Source organism: Anopheles coustani, chromosome 2 (assembly GCF_943734705.1).
Source record: "Anopheles coustani chromosome 2, idAnoCousDA_361_x.2, whole genome shotgun sequence".
In the NCBI taxonomy this organism is placed as follows: Eukaryota; Metazoa; Arthropoda; class Insecta; order Diptera; family Culicidae; genus Anopheles; species Anopheles coustani.
In genome coordinates this window covers 38728008-38752823 of record NC_071289.1, presented here as the reverse complement: position 1 = coordinate 38752823, position 24816 = coordinate 38728008, and the positions used below count along the sequence as shown (strand labels likewise).

General features: G+C 43.3%; 1 protein-coding gene across 4 annotated transcripts in view; it reads right to left on the bottom strand.

Annotated features, from left to right (window-relative positions):
• Positions 1-3829: 3829 nt before the first annotated feature.
• LOC131265717 (semaphorin-1A) overlaps positions 3830-24816 on the bottom strand; it is a 190569-nt gene continuing 169582 nt past the window's right edge. For 2 of the 4 annotated variants that reach the window (XR_009178295.1, XR_009178297.1), the window contains 15 exons: positions 24683-24771; positions 23769-23910; positions 21123-21244; positions 17994-18074; positions 16969-17114; positions 16476-16558; positions 15884-16027; positions 8743-8854; positions 8257-8447; positions 7292-7583; positions 7044-7212; positions 6874-6951; positions 4351-4413; positions 4173-4255; positions 4036-4100 (listed from right to left, as the gene is read on the bottom strand). Coding sequence is in view for 1 of the 4 variants with exons in the window: in XM_058268020.1 (XP_058124003.1) it covers positions 3952-4100; positions 4173-4242; positions 6059-6112; positions 6874-6951; positions 7044-7212; positions 7280-7583; positions 8257-8447; positions 8743-8854; positions 15884-16027; positions 16476-16558; positions 16969-17114; positions 17994-18074; positions 21123-21244; positions 23769-23910; positions 24683-24771 (1934 nt within the window). In the remaining 3 variants the exon portion in view is untranslated. Of the gene's footprint in view, positions 4101-4172; positions 4256-4350; positions 4414-6058; positions 6113-6873; positions 6952-7043; positions 7213-7279; positions 7584-8256; positions 8448-8742; positions 8855-15883; positions 16028-16475; positions 16559-16968; positions 17115-17993; positions 18075-21122; positions 21245-23768; positions 23911-24682; positions 24772-24816 lie in introns of those variants that run through there. The other 2 variants (XM_058268020.1, XR_009178296.1) reach the window with 2 other exon arrangements.

Here is a 24816-nt window from a genome sequence, read left to right as displayed (position 1 = left end):
CCGTCGGCGCGCGAGTTTGTTTGATACACGCTGCGCCCATTAGTTTGTTTGATGATTTGCATTTATACTCGGTAATAATTAGCCATTTTTGCGCTTATAATGTCAGTCTTTTACAGTTCTTTTTTAACCATTTAACCCTTCGCTTTTTTTTCTGTGAGTTTGCGTGCTTCCGATTCATCGCTGATTATTTCTTCCTCGTTCTCTCTCTACCGGAGGCGTTATGTATTTTCCACGCTGGAAGTGGATCGCTCACCGTTTGGCTTTTCTTGCATTGATGAAGAAATGATGCCTCCTTCATGCCGCTATTCGTATGTGATGAGTAAATAAGTGAAATCCACTACTGCCACACTAGGCGTGGGTACTACGAGAATGCAGTAGATATTACTGTCAGTTCGGCTACTGATTTGGTTTGTTTCGCGTTGCGGGTTTTTGTTTTCCTTCGCGCCATCTCTCTCCTCGCCCGCGTGTCCCTCACCTTTTTCCACCGGGCACTTATGTACACTATCCACTTGAAGAGTGTGTGGTTCAAATTTTACTACTCGAGCAAAAAGATGTAACGTTTTGTAAGTGACTAGGCTTATGGTGGCTATTAGCTAGTAACTACCTATGAGTATGTTTGTATATATATATGGGTGTGTGTGTTTGTTATGTATATAATATTTTTATGCAAATGAAAACTGCCTCTGCATCCTTCCGCATCCGCAATCTGCATCCCATGAAGCCCATTCTCGGTGTATTTATGGGATTCACCGGGTTTGAAAGATACAGTTTTTCTTGCCTTTTGACGCTCTAATATGCCCACGTCCCTTGTACGCTCTATATCTACAACACGGATGATTCCTGCTAGGTAACGCTGTCACTGTGACAGAATATTTTGGAATTGACTCTTTAGTGTTTTGTTTTGTATGTTAGTTTGTTGGTATGTTAGTTCAAGTTGTTCAGTAACTGGTATGTTCTATACACCGGGAGACGCGAAAGGCGCGTTCTGATCATCATTGCGCGGTGCTGATGGTGGTGGAGTCGTGTGATGATGGAGAAATGACTAAATTTCAACGTTAGTTCTGTTTAATGTTCTGTTGACGTTCGGCTCGTTTCATTCGATTCCGGAATCTGAAACGATATTCCCTAAATAATCTGAAGTGAAACAAACAAAGAAATGATAATGGCATACGCAAACAGAAAGAAAACAAAACTTACTAGAAAATGTTCTATTTATTCACAAGGACTCCTAAATAAATAGATGTATAAGGATGTATGTATACAACAGTATTCTGTCCTAAAATTATGTAAATCATGCGTCCTCTAAAAACTAATGTCTGACGGATGAAACAATTTGATCGCCTAGAAAGGGGGTTTTTGTTTACTAACGAGGTAAATCGACACAAAATATTGGCCCAGGTGGATCGGAGAAAAATAAATTTATCTATCCAAAAGCAAAAATAAAATATTTCTTTAAACGTTAACCGTTACTAAACATCACATTTTAGAAATATTTATATTCCATTTTCTACAATGACACCACAGATGTCATGGATGTTCCGTTCCTTGTTTCTCATAAGCGACTCAATGGTGTAGTTTGCTATACACTGTTTTCAGGGCCAATTCGTCGGTATCAAGCTGTTTTTTGTTGGTAGTAGGCAGTCAATTGCACGCGCACGGTTTTTGTTTGGCATCGTTAGGAAACACTTTGGGCTTGTTAAGTTTAACTTTGCCGTTATCGGTAGCAACATTGACGCGACAACAACGCGACCCTTTCTCGTCGCGTCAATGTTGCTACCGATAATGGCAAAGTTAAACTTAACAAGCCCAAAGTGTTTCCTAACGATGCCAAACAAAAGTCGTGCGCGTGCAATTGACTGCCTAATACCAACAAAGAGCAGCTTGATGCCGACGAATTGGCCCTGAAAACAGTGTAATGCAGTCTGTTGCCGTTTCCGGTTCCTCACCCGCGTGCTAATATCAACCGATAGAAAATGAGATTCTTAAAACAATTAAACCCAACTACTTGCCACTTTAATGGGGATTCACCACTACATGCCGTGGAGTGAGGATCAACTGAAACAAAAAACGCCTAACGTCCGATCCGATTTGGCGCCAACTTTTACACAACAAAGCTGAGGTAACAAAAGCTAAAAGGAATACAAACAAAATAAATGAAGCTGGCTAAACTTAATTTAACGATTCACACAGCGGGTGAATCCCTATGAGCAACTCTGCCCTTCTACAAAACAAATTTAGAGCCTAATAATGAAAACCTTGAAATCATTCTCAACACAGATATTCATCCACCAACGGGACGATGATTCGCTTGAGTATCCACAGGACAAACCCGTTTTGCCTACGGACGGAAAGAAAATTAGTTCCTTACTTCATAGATATAGGTTGTGTATGTTGGAAATCTTAAACGCAGTTCGTTACAATAAATGCAATCAACCCAAAATGGCATTGACTTGGTTTGCGTCCAATTTCTACTGATTTGCTCTCTTTTTTTTGGTATATTAAGCATAAGCTTTTATTGGGGGATCGGAGTGCTGTGAAATCAATTCAAAATGCAATCGATGCATGTTTTTATACGTTTTTGCATTCCTGCATTTGAGAAGCGGTGCAGAGCCTTATTATTTTAGTTGTTTTGCCCTTTTTCACTGGAGTACTTTGAAATCAACCGTGCTTCATTTTGTTGATTAATGATGCATCATTGATGATTAAATGCCTCAATAACTACTTTCTAAAGATTGGAAGTCTTTCTTCACAAAAAAAAAAACTTAAAGTAAAGCCTACTCTTTCGAACGTTATTTACATGATGTTTTTTGTTATCTAATCCAGTCATGTTCCCACCATCACCTTTCCACACGCTATCGCTTCCTGTGCGATGCCCTGCCTGCCTACTCCAAAGTATGGATTATGGATTGCAGTACATTTCTCCGGTGCCGATGATAAAAGTGATCAACCCTAGAAACTCTCATTATCGTCCTCCCCGGTGTCGATGGTTTTTAGCACGAGCATATCGAACTCTTTCGGATCGCCGCCGCCACCGCTGGCACTGTTGCGCCGGGACGGGCCCAATCGATTGCGCTGCGGCCGGTGCCGCCGATTGTCGCTGTTCGTGAGCTGCCGACCGTGAGCGGCGCCCTCGGTGCGAAAATCTGGATTGCTTTCCGTTTCGCTTTCGCGCTGATAGAAATTGCCTGCCTCAAAGTCGGCTGCGGTGCACGTGACGGCGGACTCGATCGAGTGGTACGAATCGTTGCGGACGCTCGACCGTCCACCGAAGGGAATGACCACACCACCGCTCCCACTGGGACCGGGGGACGGTCCACCACCGCCACCACCACCGCTGCCAGAGGACTTCAACAGTAGGAAGCTAAAATCGTGCCACTTGTCGTTCAGGTTGGCCAACTTCTGGTTGAAGTTTTGTGCCAGCGATGTGCCGAGGGCCAGCTTTAGCCGACCGGTCGAGCCGGAAGCGTCTGCTCTTCTGCCCCGTCTTCCTCCGTGCTGGTGGCCTGCTGGCCGCTTCGGTGTCGTCGGTGGTGTGATTATGGAAAGCGAGGACGAAGTGGACAGACGGTTCAGCTTCTTGCTCGTGTCGTTGCCGCTGCTGTTCGTGCTGTTGAGCAGATGGGCCGGGTGGCTGCGGGAGCTCGCCGCCAGTAGCAACGGGGAAGCGGACCGCGGAGGCGAAAGAACAGTCGTTTGTTGGTTGAAGAAGGGCGGTCGCTCCACGGTTGAATCGTCCCTGGGTGAATAACCCGACGTACTCGGACCAGGATGGGACGGATAGCAGAGAGTGTAGTGAGGCTGAGAGTGAGAGCTGCCAGAAGGAGTGTCATAGTTGTTGCCGGATGTGTATAGTATACCACCGTCGCCACCAGCTGCTGCGCTGCCATCGACTGCTGGATGTTGTTGCAGCTGTTGCGGTTGCTGCTGCTGCTGCTGGGGCCGGTTTCTTAATCAATCCCGGTAGATGTAGCTGCAGTTCTTGGGGCTCTCTTGCGGGCTGGGGCTGCTGGATGGAGGCGCAGGGCTGGAACTACTGTTGGACATGACTGGGGAAGAACCGGAGCTGGAATGGTGCGGACTGTCGGAACGATGTTGTGTTACTGGAAAGAAAGCAGGCAGGTTTCTAGTTACAGAACGGACGCACTAGTTTTGCCGGACCATCAACGACTTACCCATGCCATGTCGGGGCGGCTGCCTTTTCATACGGCCGAGACTTCTGTTACGAGTGTTTGAATTAAGGACCTATATAAAAATGCTATTTTTTAATTAAACTTTCACGACTCCCGGAGCTGGGTAGGCGGGCGGTGATCAAACGACCAACCGGCCACCGGAAAGGCAATGGATAGTTACCATATTTTGATTGATTAGTCCCTGGCTGGTCTCAGCCGCCCCGTTTCCGTCTCAAAGATACACCTGGAAGAAAATGAAAGCACATGTTTAGCAAATGTAACACGGTATGCAGACAGTGTTCAGTGGATCGCAAACGAAAGGGATAAGGCAGCGCTTTAGGCAAGCAGGAGCAACGGCAGCAGCAACAGCAGCGGCTTTGGGAACATTTGTTGGGCATGTGAGGATTTGTTGTAAATGTATATGCACTCTGCGGGAATGGCGTGATCAAAAGCAAATCGCTTGGACGTTGGCAGTTTGACAGGCATGTTTGAGAGTGACGAACGGACGGATAAAGGAACAAGCACAACACATACACAAGAAACGAATACATCAGAGCCGAATGCAAAACGGCAACCAGAAGATTATAATGCATAACTTGAAAGGGAAGTTTTTGGGAATAACATTCAGGAATTGAGCTATTGAACGACTGATGGATTGAAGAACAGAAGAACAGTTATCAAACATTTAAAAAGAAAGTAAATATTAAAGTTGGCACATGATTCACAATGAAGATTCTTCTTCGAATAAAGTTTATTTTAATTATAGAGACTTTGACCGTAATGGTAATTTATCTAAATCGTTCGAAAGAGTCATCACCTATCAAAAATGAAAAGATAAATTAGCGTTTTGATGCAGTTATATATGTTTTTTAATCGAAAGATAGAAACTACGCTTCAACACGAACCATGTTATGAACCCTAAAATTGCATTTATTAGCTAAAATGATCATGGTATGTGTTCCGTCACATGAAAGGAACTTAACATTTTATTCGGTAAGCTGTGCCACTACAGAAATGTTTCTCATACTGCGACGATATTTTAAAATGATTAAATTATTAATAGTTTATATTTGGTAACGTTGTACGGGAGAGTAAAATGATTATTTTTAAATCTTATTACTCGCTCCTGTAAAAAGGGACTATATAATCCAACGTAAAGCTACGGAATCTAAGGTGAAAGTGTTCATTACGGAGCAACTATAAAAGTACCCCACTGAATGGGCTAGTTTATATTTGGAATATTTTAAGTTAAACAGGTGATATGTCGAACGAACAGGTGCGTTGAAAAAGCAAAAGAATTGAGACAAAGAAATTCATGCGGTCTTGGAATTTTGTTTTCTTTTATAAAGCAATGCTTTTAGCATATATTTTTTCTGATAGATCTATTGGACTCAATCATGTTAACTTACTTTAATTATCATTTAAATATAAACGATCAGTGATACGAGATGAATGATTGAAGCATTACAAAAGGTGAAAACTGCATGAGATGAAATCACAACGTTAAGCAACATAATCGATTACATTGATTCAATGAAATACAAATATGAAAGAAAAGAATAACATCCTCATTTGAGGATCAGTGATAAGGATAAGCAAACAAAGCGCCTTGCAGCCACATTACGATTGTATAACAATTTTATCCGAAAGCATTGGCAATTCAAATAGGCATTCATTTCAATCAACAAAGACAATACATGGGAGGATGATGGAAATATTTGCAGTGACATTGAAAAAAATAACAATTTGAATAAAAACTGTGAAACAAGATCGTTTACATTCTCATTGTCTGTACAACTTCGAAACACGAAACAAGGAAACCATTCGAATATCGGTTCCGATTGGCAACAACTTGACGGGGAAAAATTTTGATTTTACGTGGAACCTACTTTTTTAACACTTCGTGTTGTTGAAAATCCGTCACCGCGACGATAATTATCACCCTGTTGGAAATGACAGCGAAGAGGAAAAGCAGGAAATGGAGGAAAATAGAGAGAGAGAGATAAAGATAGTGAGAGAGAAGAAAGAGAAAAGTTAGGATAAGTTCAGCATCTACGACTGATAGCACGGACGCTTGTGATGTGACTGTGAGTTTCGTGGGGTTTTGTGTATGCTTTTTCTTTTTTATTGAACCGCATCCCTGACACGCGGTTTGGGGGAGGCTTGTGTTACTAGTGGGTGATTAATGTTTCTGATAGAAAAAGGGACAAAGGGCTAAAAAGAGAACCAAAGAGAACGCGAGTAAAAACAAAATTCACCGGAGATCGTAGTATCGACGAGATAGTTGCGCAATTATGACACCGCCAACAGGGTGGTTCCCATTGGCAGGTTAGACAGCTTTATAGCTGAGCACGCGATTTTCAGGATGCAAGCGCGAGCTAGCTGGCGAGCAAGCGAGCGAGCGCAACGTAGGACAATTTACACGATGCTGCTGTGCATCTAGAAACGGTTGCATTGCCATTCCATCCCTTGCCTTGAATTCTTAGTTCAAACCGTTGTAGGAGCATGAAGGGCAGCGCAATGGCTTCCATGATTCCCACTTGATGGGATTCGTCGAGGGATACATTCTTGTGAGGGGACAGGAAGGATGGCTTGTAGTAGTGGTTTATAGTGGTTGTGGTAACGCTACGCAATACTACTTAGGAAACCGGGCATTGTCTACCCCATTAGCCTGGCGGAAAAACCAGCTTCCCTCTCGGCTTACCTGATGCGATCGTAGAGTGCCGAAGTTATCTCGGCCCCGGTAGTTGTCGCGGGCGTTATTGTAGCTATCAGGCTGGAACTGTGCGTGGTTGTGTGAAATGAAGAAAATAAAAATAAGTTAGTTAACACAGCGAAAGCCTTTCTGTAATTATCCTTTACTGCGGTCCCTACCTGGAACAACGTTTCCGAGTTAACGCCATGGTGGTGGCCCATCGGTTTTCTTAGCGTATTCTTTGGCGAATGTTGCATCTTATTCTGACTAGACGGTTGAGGTAACAGTACCGGTTCAGCGTAGGTCACTTCTTCGACCTGTGGAAGCAGCTTCGGTTCGGCTTGTATCCTGCGATGGTGAACGGGATAAAAGGATTAGCATAGCTGGTCCCCAATTTCGGCAGATCGGACGGGGCCGCTCAACGAACCGATTAACGTTCTGACGCTGTTCGAAATACTCGTACTCAGTGTCCGGGTAGGGCAGGTTGTCGTCCTCGTCCTTGTGGCACCGGCGGCCGCAGAAGTAACCGGTGATGAAGCCAACCAGCAGCGCAAAGATGGCCCCCGCCAGCACCGCCATCACGAGCGTTTCCACCGTGTACTGGGCGTTGATCAGGTCAGGCGTTATCTGTGGGCCCTTGTCGTTGTAGTTTTCCGAGTTGAACTGTATCTTGTCTGCCGGCTGATCCCGGAATGGGCGCTGCGGATCGTATTCGAGATCTAAAAGATTACCGAGAGCGACGGGTAAGTCGATTATTCCAATGTTGGCTTTGACTGTTTTTTTCAATACGCGCGGCATTCTGGCGAAATTAGGTGATCCCGATCGATTTTCTCCTGGATATAGTCGAATCAATTATCGACAACAATCGGATAAAATGGGACACAATAACCATTTCCAAGAAATCCCACGCGAAAAGACTCACGGCGCAATCGATACGCAATAAAGGGAGAACAAACAGTAGTGGATAAAAATCTTTACAGCCTCGCAACGGGCGCCGTCCACAGCGCGTGACGGCTGATGGGATCCGGACGGAGGGATTTACAACCTCAATGGCCATTCCCGCCCGGGTTACCCGGTATCGTGCAACCGGCTATCGATATGCCAAGCCCAGGACACACGGATTCGCAGTCGCAGGATAACAACGTTTCAAACCGGAGCTAACACGCCCAACAGTGTGTTCGCGTTAACAAAGGGGTTTAAGCGCCCGTTTCAAGCGTTTTGCAGCCAGACTCCGCTGGGAAAACGCGACCCCGATCGGGGAATCTGAACAATAGCACGACCCCAATCTCTCATCCCATCCAGGACGGGGGAAATCACTAATCCAATTAAGTACACCGTTGACAAGCTCGCCGATTGTTCCCTTTTCTTCCATCGGGGAGGAGATGCACGTACCGCGATATCCTTGCCGCTCGACTGCGTTGGCGTCCTTCGCCATCTTGCCCGATGGGCAGGCCGCATGGTCACCGGTAGCGACGCTCTGGTAGAACACGTTCTCCTCCGACCACCGGGGCGCACCGTGCGACCGGCATTTGCCGACGATTTTGTCCCACGCGCAGTAAGGATCCTGCAGAGCAACACATTCGCTGTTTTGATGAGAGAGAAAGATGGAAAACCAAATTAAAAACAATCATACAAAGCAAAAATCCAACGATAAATGACCAGTCATGTGCTACTGTAGCGTAAATATTCTCTTCCGAAAAGGGATCCGATTGGACTGCGGATATTCATGGCTGCAGTCCTGGCCGAAAATACGATGGCGCTCCCATAACCTGCATCATTGCAAAGGAACCGTTCTTTGCAGATCTTAGACTAGCAGATTTGGCCAGCACTCCGTTCCGAGCATACCTTCTACGTAAAGGTGAACCGAGCTATAATTACCTGCAGCTTGTTATCTTCTCGCTGCTGCAGCGATGTAATTTAATCGCTAGCACCGTCGTATCGGTGACTATAATTAATTTTCCATCATCATAACTTCCGTCCTTCGGCGTGTCTGTAGATTCGGTGGCGGATGAGTGAAGGGATCATCCATCGGGGAGGGCGGTGTCATTTGATGTTGTTTGTTAACCATTGTTTCGTCGGCAACCGCGTTCGTTTCACCGTTTGTTCGATCCGTGGTAACCGGGATTGAGTCCATGCGGCCAACCGTTCATGTTTCCAGGGCGCGATGCATCGTCGAATGGAGAATGTGAATAAGAAAAGGAACAAATTTCCAATCAATTAGTTTATTGCGATAAGTTTCCTGAAACGATTGGTTACTCAGGGGGAGTACGGAATTTATTGAGAATAATATAATTGAATTATATAAAACAAAAACGGGGGGAAAAGACAACTTATTTTTTACTCAAACTTTACCAAACATGTGTGTTTGATTGAAACTATAAAAGGTGGGAAAAAAAGCTTTCCACAGTACATTTTGAAATATTTCGCTGAATCAACGAAGATGTTACTTTTTGTTTTTAACTTCTACCTCTTCAAAAATTAAGTAAACAAATTTATTTCAACCAAGAATAAATGTAAACATAAATAATTTACTAAATTGTAATGCTGATTTATAGACTAACTCTTTTATGCCGAATGTAATGTTAATCAGTTAATTTTTTCTGAAATAGTCGTTTCGTGAAGATATATTAGGTCGCAAATAAATAACGGCCGTTTTTTCTTAAGTTTATTTTTACTCGTGGCATTTTTATTTGTAGAAATTGGGTCAATCAAAGTATTGGCCATTATTATTTATTACTTTCTTCCACCTTTTGGGTAAATCGCGGACTCCTTTTCGGAAAAATGATACGTTTTTCGACGCAATCCAGGTATCCAACCAATTCTGGATCTGTTCATAGGAGGAAATCTGCTGGTCAGCCAATCCATGTGCCATGGGCCGGAACCGGTGAAAATTGGATGGGGCAAGATCTGGTGAATACAGCGGGTGGAGTAAAACATCCCATTTCAGCGATTCCAGATAAGTTTTCACTGGTCACTGATGAGGACGAGCGTTGTCGTGCAGGAGAATGGCCTTGCCTCTCCGCATAGTGTGGTCATCTAAACGCAGCCAGACGCTTAGAAATAGCTTGGCGGGTAACTGTTAACTCTGAACTAAGCCCTTCTTGTGTTTGGATTGCATCCTCGTCGATTAATGCCACCAATTGATCGTTGCTGAAGCTTGGCGATCTTCTTTGACGCGCACAGTCGTTGACATCGAAATCGCCTTTTTTAAAGCACCCAAACCAACCACGCCACGTAGTTTTACTGAGAGTATCGTCTCCGTAAACTTGTTGAAGCTCCCGAAACGCTGCAACAGCTGTTTTCTTCGAATTGAAGAAGAAAAGAAGAATTTCCATTCGGCTCAAAATTCGACATTTCCCAGATAATATAACTATATTACGCAACAATGAAATCGCCAATCTGACGATACAGTTTGTTTACTATATGTCTAAGCTAAAGTTATGACGATTCAGAAGCGTCAAAATCGCACCACAGTCCACATTCACATAATATGAGAATGATAAGTGCAAATTTTACAGAGAAAACTCTCAGTTTGAGCAAGTCTTTTCCTTGTGCTGAAGCATAATTGATTAATTTTTTTATCAACATCACAACATACAATATTTAATTTATTTAATAACTAATAACAAATTGTTATCAACTCCGTCTTTAAGAACAAGTATCGTGCATTAGGTAACCAGATTCTAGTAGATGTATCCTTTTCACAAATAATCTGAACATTTTTTACATTCATACCTTAACAACTTAGGCATATACATTTTAGTTTTCTATTTGCCCATCATTTTAGTAGATGCATAAACATCTCTCTCAATAAATACTTTGTTATGAACACATCTTTCACATGACGATAAAATAGCTGTTAAATTTGTTGATTTTCATCTAATGAGAGGTTTATTTTCTTTTCGTTTAGTTTCACTCGGTTTTATGAACTTGATTTATGTTTGCAAAGGAAGTTTTTCATAAAAAAAAACTTGTCTAATGAATGTCTCATAATGACATGCGGTGTGTACACGCAGTCCACGCGTTCACGTTCGACAAGACGTAATACTTCACGTATAGCGAAGAAAAACGAAAATGCAGGTATGCGTACCGTCCCGTGTTTAGCTTCGCAACTTCGCTCCAATTACTACCTAATTATGAGTTCGTTTATATGATGTTGGCCTACCTTCCCCTCACCAATAAGATGGCCCACCCAGACCCTTTGCTTGCCATTGACATTCGATGTGCTTACGCTGAAGAAAAGTGCTGCTAATGGTACGGCGGGTAGGGTGTGTTTGAACGGTCCCAAAAAGTTGTCCCGCTGTATTTCATTCCGCATTCCCGCAGCATGTTTCTTGCCCGGCGACGTTCCATCGTCATGGGAAAAACATAGCGCATAACTACTGGTTCCGTTGGCCCCCCCAAACGGCAGACTGGGACCGGATCCCACGTTTTGCCGACGCCTGCAGTTGAAGTAACTTCTCGGAACATCCGCAGAAACTCTCCAAAGGAGTGCAAAGGAGCAAAGAGATGAAGAAGCAAAAAAAAAGAAACACAGAACATCGAAGATCTGCTGCTTTCTCGGCAAACATCAATTAAATTATAAACTAAAGTTTTGTTTGACCATCCGACAATTACTTTCCATCGTCGGTGCAGCGAGGCCACATGGCGGGGTGAGACCTGCCGAGAGCTGGTTAAGACGTAAGATGAGCAGATACTACTGTCTGCTGATGCAACCGATTAAACCGCTTAGCTTTGGCCGATGCTGAAGCCCTCGTAGCGCACTTTAACACCACATTTTAGCAAGAAGCATGAAGTGCACACAGGAAATGGGTATTAATTTTTCTGCTGGTGAATTTTTTTCAAACCTTTTCCTCCAACAACGGACTTTACGGACGAAAAGGAATGAAACGGAAAGAATTTCTTTAAGTTCCTAGCGTAAAATTCATACAGAATAAGGATTTCCAATATTTTTTCTTCTTGATCTACGAAGTGCCTGGAATCTCTTTAAGCATCACAGCTTTAAATAATCAACCGGAAAAACAAGAACGAGCCCGAACTCTCATAGTTTAAGGCTACACAAAGTGGAATAAAAAGAGTCTTGTTAAAAAAAAAGAAAAACGCAAACCCTCCTCACCGGATAAACCACAAATGGGCTGCACCGGGCAAAGGAAATCGATAAACCGAAACCGGCAGCATCCGGCACCGGTAGCGGAACATGCCAGAAAGCAGGCCATCACCAGCAATGAATTTTTTTTTTGCTCTTTTTCCATAGCAATCAACGGCAATGAGCGAAAAATTTGCTCCTCTTCTGCAAATGCTCATGTGTGCCAAAAAGGACGCCAAACGGTGGAACAAACACTGAAGAAACGAGGAAGGATACTGGTGGAACAGTGCGCGTTCGGTTTCCATTCGATTTGTCACTGCAGCATCGTTACCGGACGTCATTGCGTCACTGTCAATCGGGGTGGGCATCTGCGTGACGGACGGGCGAGTTTGGAAGTTGGACGTCGGAGAGACGTGTCATTAGAAGATCCGACTTGAAAAAGTGCCAGAAAGGGGATGAGGCCGGAGAGGCAGTGTGCAAGAGGGAGGGACGAAAATAGAGCACCCGAGGGATCGATAAGGGCGCAGGGGCGGAAAATTGCTGCCCTATCGACTCGATCGTTTTTGCCTTTGGTGGAAACATTAGAAATCTCTCTGTTTCTTTCCCATTTCGAGCTTCTTCTTCGCTTTGGTTCTTGGTTGACCGTGCCTTGGTGAGTGTTAAACTAATTCGTTCGTCTCTCCCATGCCAACTTGCATCTTTCTGTGACTCGATTTCCCAACTTGCTGCCGCCAAAATCATCTCATGCTGCTCGTCGGGCTCTTGCCGGAACAATTTGCGCCTCCGTCGGCAGCAAGAATAGCCCACCTAGCCCCGATCAATCGATCGATCGGTTGTTTCTCGATTTAATAAAACCTTCTACTCCCAAGCGGGTGAGAGGGTTAACGCGGGAGGAGAGGCAGCAAGACAAAGAGAGAGTATAAAAACGAACACTTTAAACGATGGGCCCAAAACGCAAAAAAGAAAGCACATAATATTTCTCATCATGCTACACCCTTTAAAACTGGCAGTGGCCCGTTTGGATCGGAACAATTTCCCATCGGGGCCACCCGGTGAACCGTGTGCTTCCGGTCTCGGGCCGGGACCGAAGCCAGACGATGGCCCAGAACGAAACGACAACGATAATCATCTCACGCTCAAATGATTCTGCGTCAATCCTTGGCCAAATCGGGTGCACAGTGGATCGAAGGGGGACAATGAAGGAGGACACGAAGCGAGCCAAAACATGGCGGCACTTTTGAAACATTCTGAAAACTGAACTGAACTAAAGTTGATAACTCATTCATTCGGTTCAGCTCTACAATAAATTATTTATAGATTCCCGGGAAAGGTTTACTAAAAGTTTGATCCGGACTATTCCAGATATTTCTAAGAAGTTTAGCTATAGAAATTGTTATCCAAAAACACCTAGGATTTGATAGTTTTTTTTTTTAATTGATACCTAAATCATGTAATTTTCCCATTCGGCAAAAATATAAGGCGTAATAGAGTTGTAAAACTGGTGAGAACTGTTGCTGTTGAACTAAAATATACATGGCAGAACAATTTTTAAATGCCTCACTAAAAGTTTGATCAACATATACCATCTTCGACTAGCAGCACTTATGGTGCTAATCCTTTTTTACGTTTTAGGTAAAAGTACCATCAGAGACATTCTATAAACCATCAGCCATGATTAAAACACGGTATTAAGGCCGGTATAAACGATAGTAACTTTCACTTGCTGTTAACTGTCAAGTCATTTATTCATCCTAATCCTATAGAATGGCAAAAGTTTTCTTTATTAGTATTTGCTGGAAATTATGTCTCCTGAAAAGGATGTTTTTAACCCCTTCACTGTTTTGCTCGATCCTGTCTCGGGCAAGCGGATGAAATTTATACTGCTTTCCCCGGGCAGTTTTTTGTCGCTCGTTTTATTTCTACTTTCGTTGCGCGTCGTTTATTTCGAGTGTACCTGCTTCGAAAAGACGTTCTTACGTGTTTATAAACTTTTATTCATATTGCTTATTGTTTGACACAAATCGACGCAATTGAACTATTTTTTGCTTATTACATGAAGATTATTGCTGATCATTATCATAAATAAAACATATGTTGACTGACCATCATTTAAACAACAAAATCCCAAAAGTTTTAGGAAAATATGTGCGTTTTTTTAGTTTTAGACCAAAACCTATACAAAAATGTAAAAAAAACAGTGTGACAATTTTTTGAGCCATTTTCTCAACTTGGCAAGACTGTGAAGGGGTTAATATTCTCTTTTTACCTTAAAAAATCAAAAGGTTGACACGACGTTTAAAATACCCAATTTCAATTATGGAGTATCCATCTCCATCTTTAGTCCTTAACACATGAAATTATACAAAATTCATGGACAAATTGTACTATCAAAGCTCGTTCTATGTGAGACTCACTGTGGAGTTGATGAATCAGAGCGTATAAACACCGTAGAACATAGAGCGACAAATGAGGATATGGACCGGGCCGGGTGACGTTAACGCTAATATCGGCACCGCTGATTACGATGACGACCATGATAATGACGATGATGATGATTTTCCCGGTGTTCTGAAATAGCCTTTACGCCCAAAAGTTCTCGCTGGACCGTTTTGGTGGAATTTCCCCGGAAACAATTTTCCGATCTGACCTCGTTCTCTCTCTCGCTCCTTCGTAGTGGTACACAGTGTCCCGGTGAACTCCGGCACACCACTTCAAATCCTTTCCCTTTGTACTCCTACCGATGGACGGTGAGTCCAGGTTTGTAGAGCAAATGTTCCATTCGAAATGAAACAAAACGGACTCATGTGTGTGCGAGCGTGTTGTGGGTGAAGCTGCGGTAGGATCACATTTGGCCATTGTGTGCCTGCTTGGCACAAAGACCATCCGCCCGTGGCGGACGATTCCCGTTGCTTAAGGGATGTTGCGTTTCAGCGGTTCAAAACTGAAATTGTTCATCGTTTGACGGCGTTCCGCCTGAGTTTGCCCACAACCCACCAACGCTGCTGCTAGCTGCCTGTGTTTGGTTCCGTTTGTTTGGTTCTGGGGCAGCATTTTGTTCACCCCGGTCCACGGGCGAACAACTGCGGGATTCGATTGGACACACACACACACGTATACTCAAATCGAATTACCCGTGTGTGCGGCCGGCGAGACAAAGCGAGCTTTGAGCGCAAAACAAAATGATGATGACGACAAAAAAAAGGGGGGAGCACAAACATAAACGGGAAACTCATCGGTCTAGTTCACAAACTCCGCACAGTCCACCCCAAAAGTCCTCGAAACGTGGTGGCTCCACCTCGGGCTATGCAAGCGTCCGGGAGTGCTAGAGTATTTATTCTACTGTATTCTTCCGACCGATCGGATTTAACGTTCCCGAGCCCCGACCGGGACCGGGAGTGCGGGCAAAAGGTTAGCACGGCGTGCAAATTTCAATCCGAAAGAGCACACAGGGAAAACAATTCGCAACCGGTGCTGCCACCGGTTTCGGGCTCTCGACACAGCTCTCGGCCGCTACCGGTTCCGGGAGCAAAATAGATTGGAAAAATGCAAATAGGTTCCGGTAGGGATCGTCTGTCCGGTGCCGACGCCATACCGTTCCTCCGAGTCGCTCCGAACAGCTCCCCGGGATCTGCGACGGGCGTAAGGATTTCCGATGGTTCACAAAACGCCATCCCTTTCAACGATGATGATCCATTTTTCCGACTGAGCCCCAAACTGGCCCTCGTTTTCACACGCTGCCACAACAGATCAAACAGACGTCGGGTTGGAGGATAGAGGTTCCGTTCTTTTTTCATCCGCTCAGCACTCTCAGTAGGTTTGACCGACGAGGAAAGGACGAAACAAAGGTGGGGGAAGGTATGTAAAGCAGGTACCCAAAAAATGGAGAAACTGTTTGTTCATTTTCTGCTGCAAGTGAGAAAAGCAAATCCTTACCGTATTGTGTGGTGCGAACAATTTCCAGCGTCCGTATCGGTTCGTTCGTTTGAAGTGCATCTATTTCCTCGATGACCACCGACGTAACCTTCTTGTTGGAGTCGGCCGACTCGGCATTAACCGTTTTGAGGATTTTACCATGATCTGCGAGGGAGGGGAGAAGAGAGAGAGAGAGAAAAGAGCAAACAAGTCGTTAGAGTAATTTTCTTAAAACACACACACACACACACACACATACTACTGTCGGGTGGAAGAAAAAGAAGTTAGATACAATTCGCACGCACAAATAATTCTGTGTTGATGAACGAAACGAAACTCGAATGAGAAAAGAAGTATCGATCCTAACGCTTGCAAGACCTTCAGCTTTAGCACAATGTCCAAAATCGCCCTTGTAGGCACAATGTTATTAACAATTAACATTTTCTTATGTATAAATAAAATTTTGGAAGTTATAAACTACTACTCAAGTTAATATGACAGGAAACCCAACATGTTCAACACAATAAGAATAATACTTAATATAAGCATCGGTGGGTTAAAAACCTGATCGTCCTTTACTGTAAACATTTCAATATGAGACCAGTTTGCTTACCTGTTCCAACGAAAACGACGTCGTACGTTTTCCCTCCGGGTGTTTTTATCTGCGGATCGACAGCAATGGCCGTGAAGCGGTACCTAGAACGTCCCAAAGAGAGCATCAAACAGATGATTAGTGATCAAATAGGTTGAGGCTAAAACTATACCCCTCCCCCATCCGCAAATGAACATCCATACGATTGATAATTAGTTTAGCAACGTGCTAAACGATCTCCGTCGTATTTTGTTTTCTTGCCCGACCGTCCTTATCACAACCTGAGCGCAGCACGAGCGGGTGGGCAAAGTGAGTTCAACAGTTCCTTTTTGAAAGTACTCACACAAACACACACACACACACACTCGCATATGTGGTTTTCGGGTTCAGGGTTGTGTTTCCGTTTCTACGCTACGCTAACGCTTTCCGGAGTTTCACTTCGAAGCTTAATAGATCTAAATGGGGGGTAACGTTCGTTCGGCATCCTCCCCCCCCCCTCCCCCCCCTTACTTACATCGTGCTAACGCGCGTCAAGATCGGTGAGCCGAAAAATGCGGGCACGGTCTCGTCCATCAGTGAGTGCGTCTTTTTGAAGTTGAGCGTCAGGTCTGGCAGCGTCCGGGAGTCGTTGTGGCACGAGCCGGGCCGAGGATCCGGTACCTAGAACGAGCAAACACAGGTATGAGAGTATATCAGTCAGTCCGATCGGATGCAGTTTTGCCCGGGAAGGTCGCAGCGGTCAGCATGGCCCCGCTTGCCTCTCGAAACTATTTCGCCGAATAGATGGTATAAATATGTACCACGACATTCCCCCTCCGTGCGAGCACACTACACAGTGAGCGTACCGGTGAAACCGAACCCACCGGCTGGGAAAACCTCCACGTGGACTAGGACGTTTGGTTTTATTTTAATTAGTGGGATAAGCACACGTTTGGCACTAATTAGTTATCCGAGGCCGGCGCTGAGCGTGCGAGCTGGCGGCAGCTTTTCCACCGATGCTGCCGATGCAGTCCCAGGCACGAGAATGCGGGATTTACATTACGTCGCTTTGATCCAATTAGTGGTGAAATTTCGCCTCTTATCTATGCGGGATGATGTGTGTATATGGGTGTGCGTGAGGCGAGACCTAAATATTCAGCCCGCGTCCTGCCCTATGAGCTGTGGCCAGTTTTTTTCTATCACCTCAGATTGTGCATTTTCCATCCGGTGAAATTGCTAGTTACTTTTCCCGTACTAATAAGATTACTATTGATGGCAATTACCATCGGCGAGTAGCGAAGCAATCCGTGGGCAGCTGATATTGAATTTGGAAAATAATATTTCCGTGGGCGTGACAATACATTTGAAGGGGCTCATTAGTGAGGCCCCTTCGACGGGATTCAGCTCAAACAGTTTGTTTCTTTTTTATTAGAACTCGTACGCATGATCAGAAGCAAACCAAATATTTCAAAAATAGGATCTTTTGCGATGATTTATGATTCACTTAAGGTAAATTCACTTTTTTTATTCTTTATCTTTCCCAGCAGCCGGCATACTTACGTTCAGTGGGTTCACTGGCAGCCAGTTCGAATTTAATCCACTTTGCTCTTTAAAGTTTCCTTCGAACGTGTCCGAAATATCCTGAAAAATAGAAGAAAAGAGTAAATGAAAATATACATGGACATATTTTTAAATATTATGTAAATTCGCTACATTAACGTGGAGAAGAGTATATATAAACAAAAAGAGTTGAATGATCAAAATAGGAACTTAACCTGGAAAGTCATTTTTCGATGGCTTTTTTCTATCCAGTTTTGGTTAATTCATAAACAGGAGTAACACATTTCCATTTCACCTGCAGTGCGTGCGGCTCACAGGCAAGGTGGCGATGGTGATGGTGATAATGGTGATTACATTAAAAATACCCTCATAAAGAGCATTTTTCACAACCACGGACGGGAAAAAAATGAACACGTTTTCCACGCATCTGGATGGGAAAAGGAAATGGGTCATCCGGGTTACAAAAGGGATGGGGGGGAGGGGGGAGGGGGGGTCGGGTAAAGTGTGGTTTATGGTGTTTCGAGGAAGTCATTTCTGGCCGCTCGTGGATGTAATGGTATTAATTTTGTTTCCACGAATTGAAATTCGTTCCCGTGCGCAAGAGGGAGGAAAAAGTCCCCATCAATTTTCTCTTTCGGTACGCGCGAAATGTAAAAAAAGCAAAAAAAAAGGCGAAGAAATACAAAAACTGGGTACTAAATGATTTCTTACTAAATAATTAAGTATAACTAAGGATCGGACGTACGTTCGGGAAAAATATTTAGCATGGTTATTAACCAGTACAGTTGAAGGAAGGAGCACTAGCTAGCTGAATGTTTTGTGACTTTGATGTTGGGAACCTTCTATTCTTTTATTTTTAATTTGTTGCCTAGCCACAAAACCCTTTTTTCACTCGCACTACGTAAAACCAGTAAAAACAAAATAATTGACTTAAGTTATGCTTCGACATGGGAACTTAGAGAAGTATTCAATTGAAACCTAAGCGTAATTAGCGTGCCAACTTAAAAGGAAAACTTTTCCCTTGTGCGAACAAAGTTCAACTCCAATTAGCGCCCGGGTGTAAATTAATTTGTTCACACAGTCCGCGTCCGTGTACGCGGCAGAGCCTTTAGGGTTCGGGTTTTGCGATAGGAAAGGGATTAAAAATTCACCAAGCCGATTGGGCGGTCCGGGGAGAACCTTGTCGTCTTTAAATGATGCCAGCGCAACACCCTTAAATCAGACGTTGCGGAAAAAGCGCGAGCAAAAGATATTCGTAATTAAGAGCTGTCAAGTGTTTTGCGGGAAAAGTACTTCTAGTTTACGAAATCAATCGATGCCAGGCAAAGAAAGGGCTCGAACCGAAACTGGCCTACGATAAAGATCCCGAAACCACGACCACCTGGCCGGCATGCTGACAGTCAGGTTGTCTTCAGGAAATTGTCTTCCCTTTTTTACACCGGCTCCAGCGTCAAACACACTCGAACCAACGAGAAGGCCGGCTCGGCAGGAAGATTTTGTGAAATGAAATTTTAAATCCCGTCCATCAATCGTCTAACGAGCGACAGGTCATTAGTGAGCGGTTTTTTCCACGAAACGCTCCCCGATCCGCTGGAGCGGGGGCCGGCTTCCGGAAATCAGCGTAATAAAAGCGAAACGACTTTTACCATTAACTCACTTGGCGCCCGATCGAAATCAATCATCTTCCTGCCGTTCGAACCGGTGGCGCGGTTTTTCCTGCGGGTCACTCATTTAATTTTATTTTTATTATTCAAAGCATTCACCCACTCAGTTGGGTGCTTTTTTTTTGCGCACAGGGCGGATCGTGGGGGGAAACGCAATATAGAAAAGTAGCGACGGTTCAGTTTGACAGTAGGGCGCGATAATGATGATTGAAGCTGTGCCCTGGTAGGGCTGGGATTATACTTTTCACGAGTGCCTGCGAGCGGTGGGGGCAGCTTGCAGACGGGGAATAAACAATATGGCCCGTGATCAATGTACCTTCAATCATTAATTTGCGTAATTAGTTGATTCCTCTCAGCGGGCTCTTACAATATTGTTCAGCCGAAATTGTAAATGGATGTTCAATGTAGAAGCATCCGACAAGAGACCATATTTTAAACAATTGTTTTATCTTGTCGAAATATTTTTATAGATATAAACAAAATATCAAATTCCATATCCAAATTTCATCATAATAGATTATTGAATGACTACTTTATTGCAAACACTCTTAGTTGAAATTGTGTTTCATTAAAATATACGGTCGTGAAAAGTGTTTCAAGACCTCTTGAGACCGATTAGAAACAACAATACAGTTATGTGTGATAGTTCATAGCGCATGCATGGAAATAAATATTGCCATACTGCATCATCCTTTAGCTCATCCGGCAATAACTAGCGGGTTTAGCTTTACAAATTGGTAAATGCGAAATTACCCTTTCCAGAGAAAGAGAAACGCTTCGCATATTCTAAAATTCCCCGAGAACAACTGCATCGTTCGTAAAGCATGCGGTTTTGGAGGTTGCTCCATAACTAAAACGGTGCAGATCAATAGTGGTCGGACGTTTCGACCGTGTCTGGGCAGCGAGCGTAGCAATGTTAATGGAATTACCGGCAGAAAACTAGCATCGCAAGCAAATTCCCAAATGCCACACCGGGCAGCAGTCGAAACCGAAGGTAAACCTTCTCCGAAGCAGATGCATATGTTTCATTATCTCGCCCCCGTTTCTGAGTTAGCCGTGGGTTAGGATGCATGCAAACCCTGAACTCTAGGGAGGGGAAATTAAATGAATGAAATGAAAATTGCATTTTACAAATTGTTACCGATGCCCCGTCCGTACGGTACCGTCGAGTGCTTTCAAGAGAAAGCTTCTCAGCACCGGAGCGAGTTCCAGGAAATTCATATTTTTCTATCAAAAACCCCGTAATCGATGCAGCCACGTGTTTACACTTAGCCCGGCCACGAAAGCGGTTTTACGTCCCAACAGGTTGGGAGGTTTACGGCAGCAAGTAACGAACTAGCAGGCAACTCGAATCCATCCAGTTCCGTTCGACGAAAAACGACGGGAAAATTCAGCACGCGGGTAAAGAAAACACAACCAAAATAGCTTCTCCATCATTTTACCATCGCTGATGCATTTATCGTACCTGAAGGGAAAAAGCACAAATTGCCGAGCCGGCGATTGCGTTCGGCGCGGTGGAAAACACTCCGTAGATCAGCTTGGAGTTGGCATGGCCGTACCTGCCCTCGACTAGATTGCTGGTGGACTCTGTAACGAGGGAGAAAATAGGTAGGATATTTTAACAATTCAGATGCTATCTGGAACGTCTTCAATTAAATCATAAGAGATATGATTTTATGTGTAGAAATGTAAAACAGATGAATGATGTTTGGGTAAATATTTCTAAAACTAATAACAAAATCACCTACGATTATTGTTTTGAAAAGAAACATACATTTGTTCGTACGGTTTCAGATAATCAATATAATTAGTAGAAAAATATTTAATTTCTATTTTGCCTTTTTTGATGCGCTACCGATATAACGACACGAAAGGGTAGAAAATATTTAAAACAATGTTAAATCAGATTATGTGATTGAATTAGTGTGTATATGTTCTTATTTAAATAATTAAAATAGTTCTAGTTTAACTACTAGGACAAGGAGTAAAAAACGGTAAAAAACATAAAATATGTATTTACAAATTTCAAACAATTGGTAAATGTATCTATGCACTAAACAAACTAATTCTTTGATATAAATTTATAAAAGCACATTTTTATCGTAATGGGTCAAAATACAGGCGGGGTTATACACGTGTAAATACGGTATTTTAAAATTAAACCACAAATTTCTTTAAATAAATGCAGTCTCTGGTAGGAAGCAACCATCGAGCAAAATATTACATTTTCAATCAATTTATACGACGCGTGTTGTATAAAATAACAGCAAGGGATAGAACCTACGCGAGTCGAAGCAGAAAACACGGGCAACCACCAACCGTCAACGGTGCAGAGCAAACAAGTTAAATGAGTTTCGATAGAAACAAGACATCGATGGGAGGGATTTGGAAACTAGTTTTCTTCAATTTTTTCCTAAACGAACTTCTCCACAAGACGCGCTCCAGCAGGAAATGTTTCCCGGTGGACCATTTTGCTTCGAAAAGAAGTTGCGAATTGATGACGCTGCTGCTGCACCCGCACCTTTTGGCATCCGGCTGAACATTTTCCGATGGTAGCGATGTTCAATTTTTCCCACCGCAAAGCACACGCGCCAATGACACTGAGCCACATGTCGGGGTGAAAGGGTCCCAAGAAAAAGGAGTGATGCGGCAAGATCGTCCACGCGAACCGATCGCTTCTTTCCTGCACACCCATCTTCTTCACGTCGTTACGAAAAACACGCGGACTGACTTTTCAATATTTTCCTAGCTAACTATTTTTCAACTGCTGTTGATTCAATTTCACTTCCCGGCATCCCGGCGTGCCCCGCATCCCTGCCCCCTATTCCGATCGGCTATCCTGCGTCATTGTTTAGATGCAATCACCGGCGAAGGTTTGAAGTGTGCATCGTGCCCGCGCACCAGTTCTAAAGTCGGGCGATAGGGATTTTTATTTTATTTTACTTTTTTGTCTTTGCACTTTTGTTGCCACCCCATCATCCATCTTGGCGGATGGAGCCAACTTGGAGCGAGGGTGATGTCTTATTTTCGCCTCGTTGATGGTAAACTTTTCTCCTCACGTTTTTACCTTCGGAAAGATTGAACCGGGCAGAGCAGTAATGCCAACAAAAAAGGCGCAGCTACTTTATGCGGTGGTAACTTGTTCTAGTTTTCTGGATCAACTTGAAGCCAATTTTTAAAATGCAGAAACGGCACGCAATCGAATATTTCAGAAATTTGAATATGTTTCATGAAATTATTTGAAACTAAGATATTTTAAATATTAGTATAATTTAAACAGACAATAAATCAATTTATTTTCCCTGCTTGAAAATATCCAATTGTATTGTGGTATGTGATTTTAATATTCCTAATGGTTGGATAAAGGTTAACAGCTTTCAATGAGAAATATTTGGCAGGTTGATGACTTGATTCCTGGAAATATCATTGAATGGAATAAATGTAGCTGTTTATCCAACAGAAAACATGCAGTAGCCTTACTTCATTATTAATCAATAGTATTATTTGATTTAAGGTTAAACATGTGCATTGTATACAAGTATTAAATGAAATGATTAAATGCTAAATACACTAAAAGGTCCCTCAAATCGATGTGACTGTCAGCAACGGCTAGCAAGCCGCAGTTTTCTCTCTTCGCAGTTGAGCGAAAACGTTAAATGGGTGTTCGGGAGCTTCAAACGATGCCTTTTAGTGTAACTTATATGCGGTGACGTGTGTCCAATTACTGTTCCCTTTCATGACAACTGATTGTTTATAGATACATTATCTCATACACATTTTCTGGCTTACTATTATACAAATGAACTAAATAAAACAAAAATATATATTTAAAATATTTAAAATATTATGCCAAATTCATAAAATGTCCAAAATATAACATCTTTCTATAATCTATAATTATTATATATTGGTTGATATCTTTCTAGCAAGATTCGTGTTTTGAAAAACATGTTTAAAAAAATTTAACATCTACAATGTCGAAACAAAGAAGCGGAACGAATAAAAATTTAACTTAAATTGACTTTTTTGAAGAACTCTATTTCGTCTCAACGATGTTTACCCTGAAGCGTAATACATGCACAAAACGACTGTGAAATGCTTCTATACTTACGAATTTCATCGAAATAAAACGGGAAGTCTCCCGGCATGGAGCAGTTTAGCCGGGACTTCAAGTACGACGTCCAGCGATTCTTTAACCGGTTCGGGCCACCCTTATCCCACTTGCACACCCGTGCGACGCGGCTGAATATGGACTGCAAAGTAGAAGTAGAAGGAACGAGTGGAAGGTTAAAAACCGACAAAACATTAAAGGAGCAACCTGTTTGTAGAGGCTCGGGTGCAATATGACATAACAGTAATGAAATTATTTCCTTCAATCTAGTTAGAGCGCTGGAGACACAAGTACGGTCGTACCACGGGGAGTGGGTTGAAGTTATAAAAAAGTTATGCAGGGAATAAAAAACTAACGAGCAAAACTAACATTTTTGCGGGCAAAGGGGAAAATGTCGGGTGAGTGCGGGGGAAAAAATCATAAGATTTTTTTTCATAGGGAATGAAATATCCGTTTCGCACGCTAACAAGGACCGCGCGGAGCATGAAAAAAGGTCTAGTTCGACGTGGGAAAACAACCAGTGGAAACAAGCGAAGAAAAGCACTTTAATTAAAGTTATTTCATTATCGTTCGACATGACGGTCTCGGACGACGACAGCGACAACTTCTTCCGATCGGTACTGAATGGAAGAAATTGTCTGTGAAATGAAATACTACCGTCTTGGCCCGCTTTTTGTTTGTTGTGGGATATTGTGCACGCTTGAAAACGTCGACGAAGCGTAAGGGAAAATGGTATAGGATGGTGGGTCAGCAGCTCTTGGTGGGACATTTTTTATTTATCGTTTTGATGCTTAACTTCATCGCGAAGGATTTTCCCGAGGGGCGTTTCCCGCGTATGGCGCCCCGGAGAACGTGAGAAAGAACCTTTGGCTCGTCGGCGGACACGCCGGACACGATATACTGCTAATGCTTACCTTGCCACAGTTGATGAACTCGACGGCCGTCTCGCGGAAGAAGAAGTACACGAAGTCGCTCTGGGTGAACGAGCCGACGAAGTTGGGCGCTGAAATATTTATGAAAGCGATAATGATCAATTTACACCTTTTGC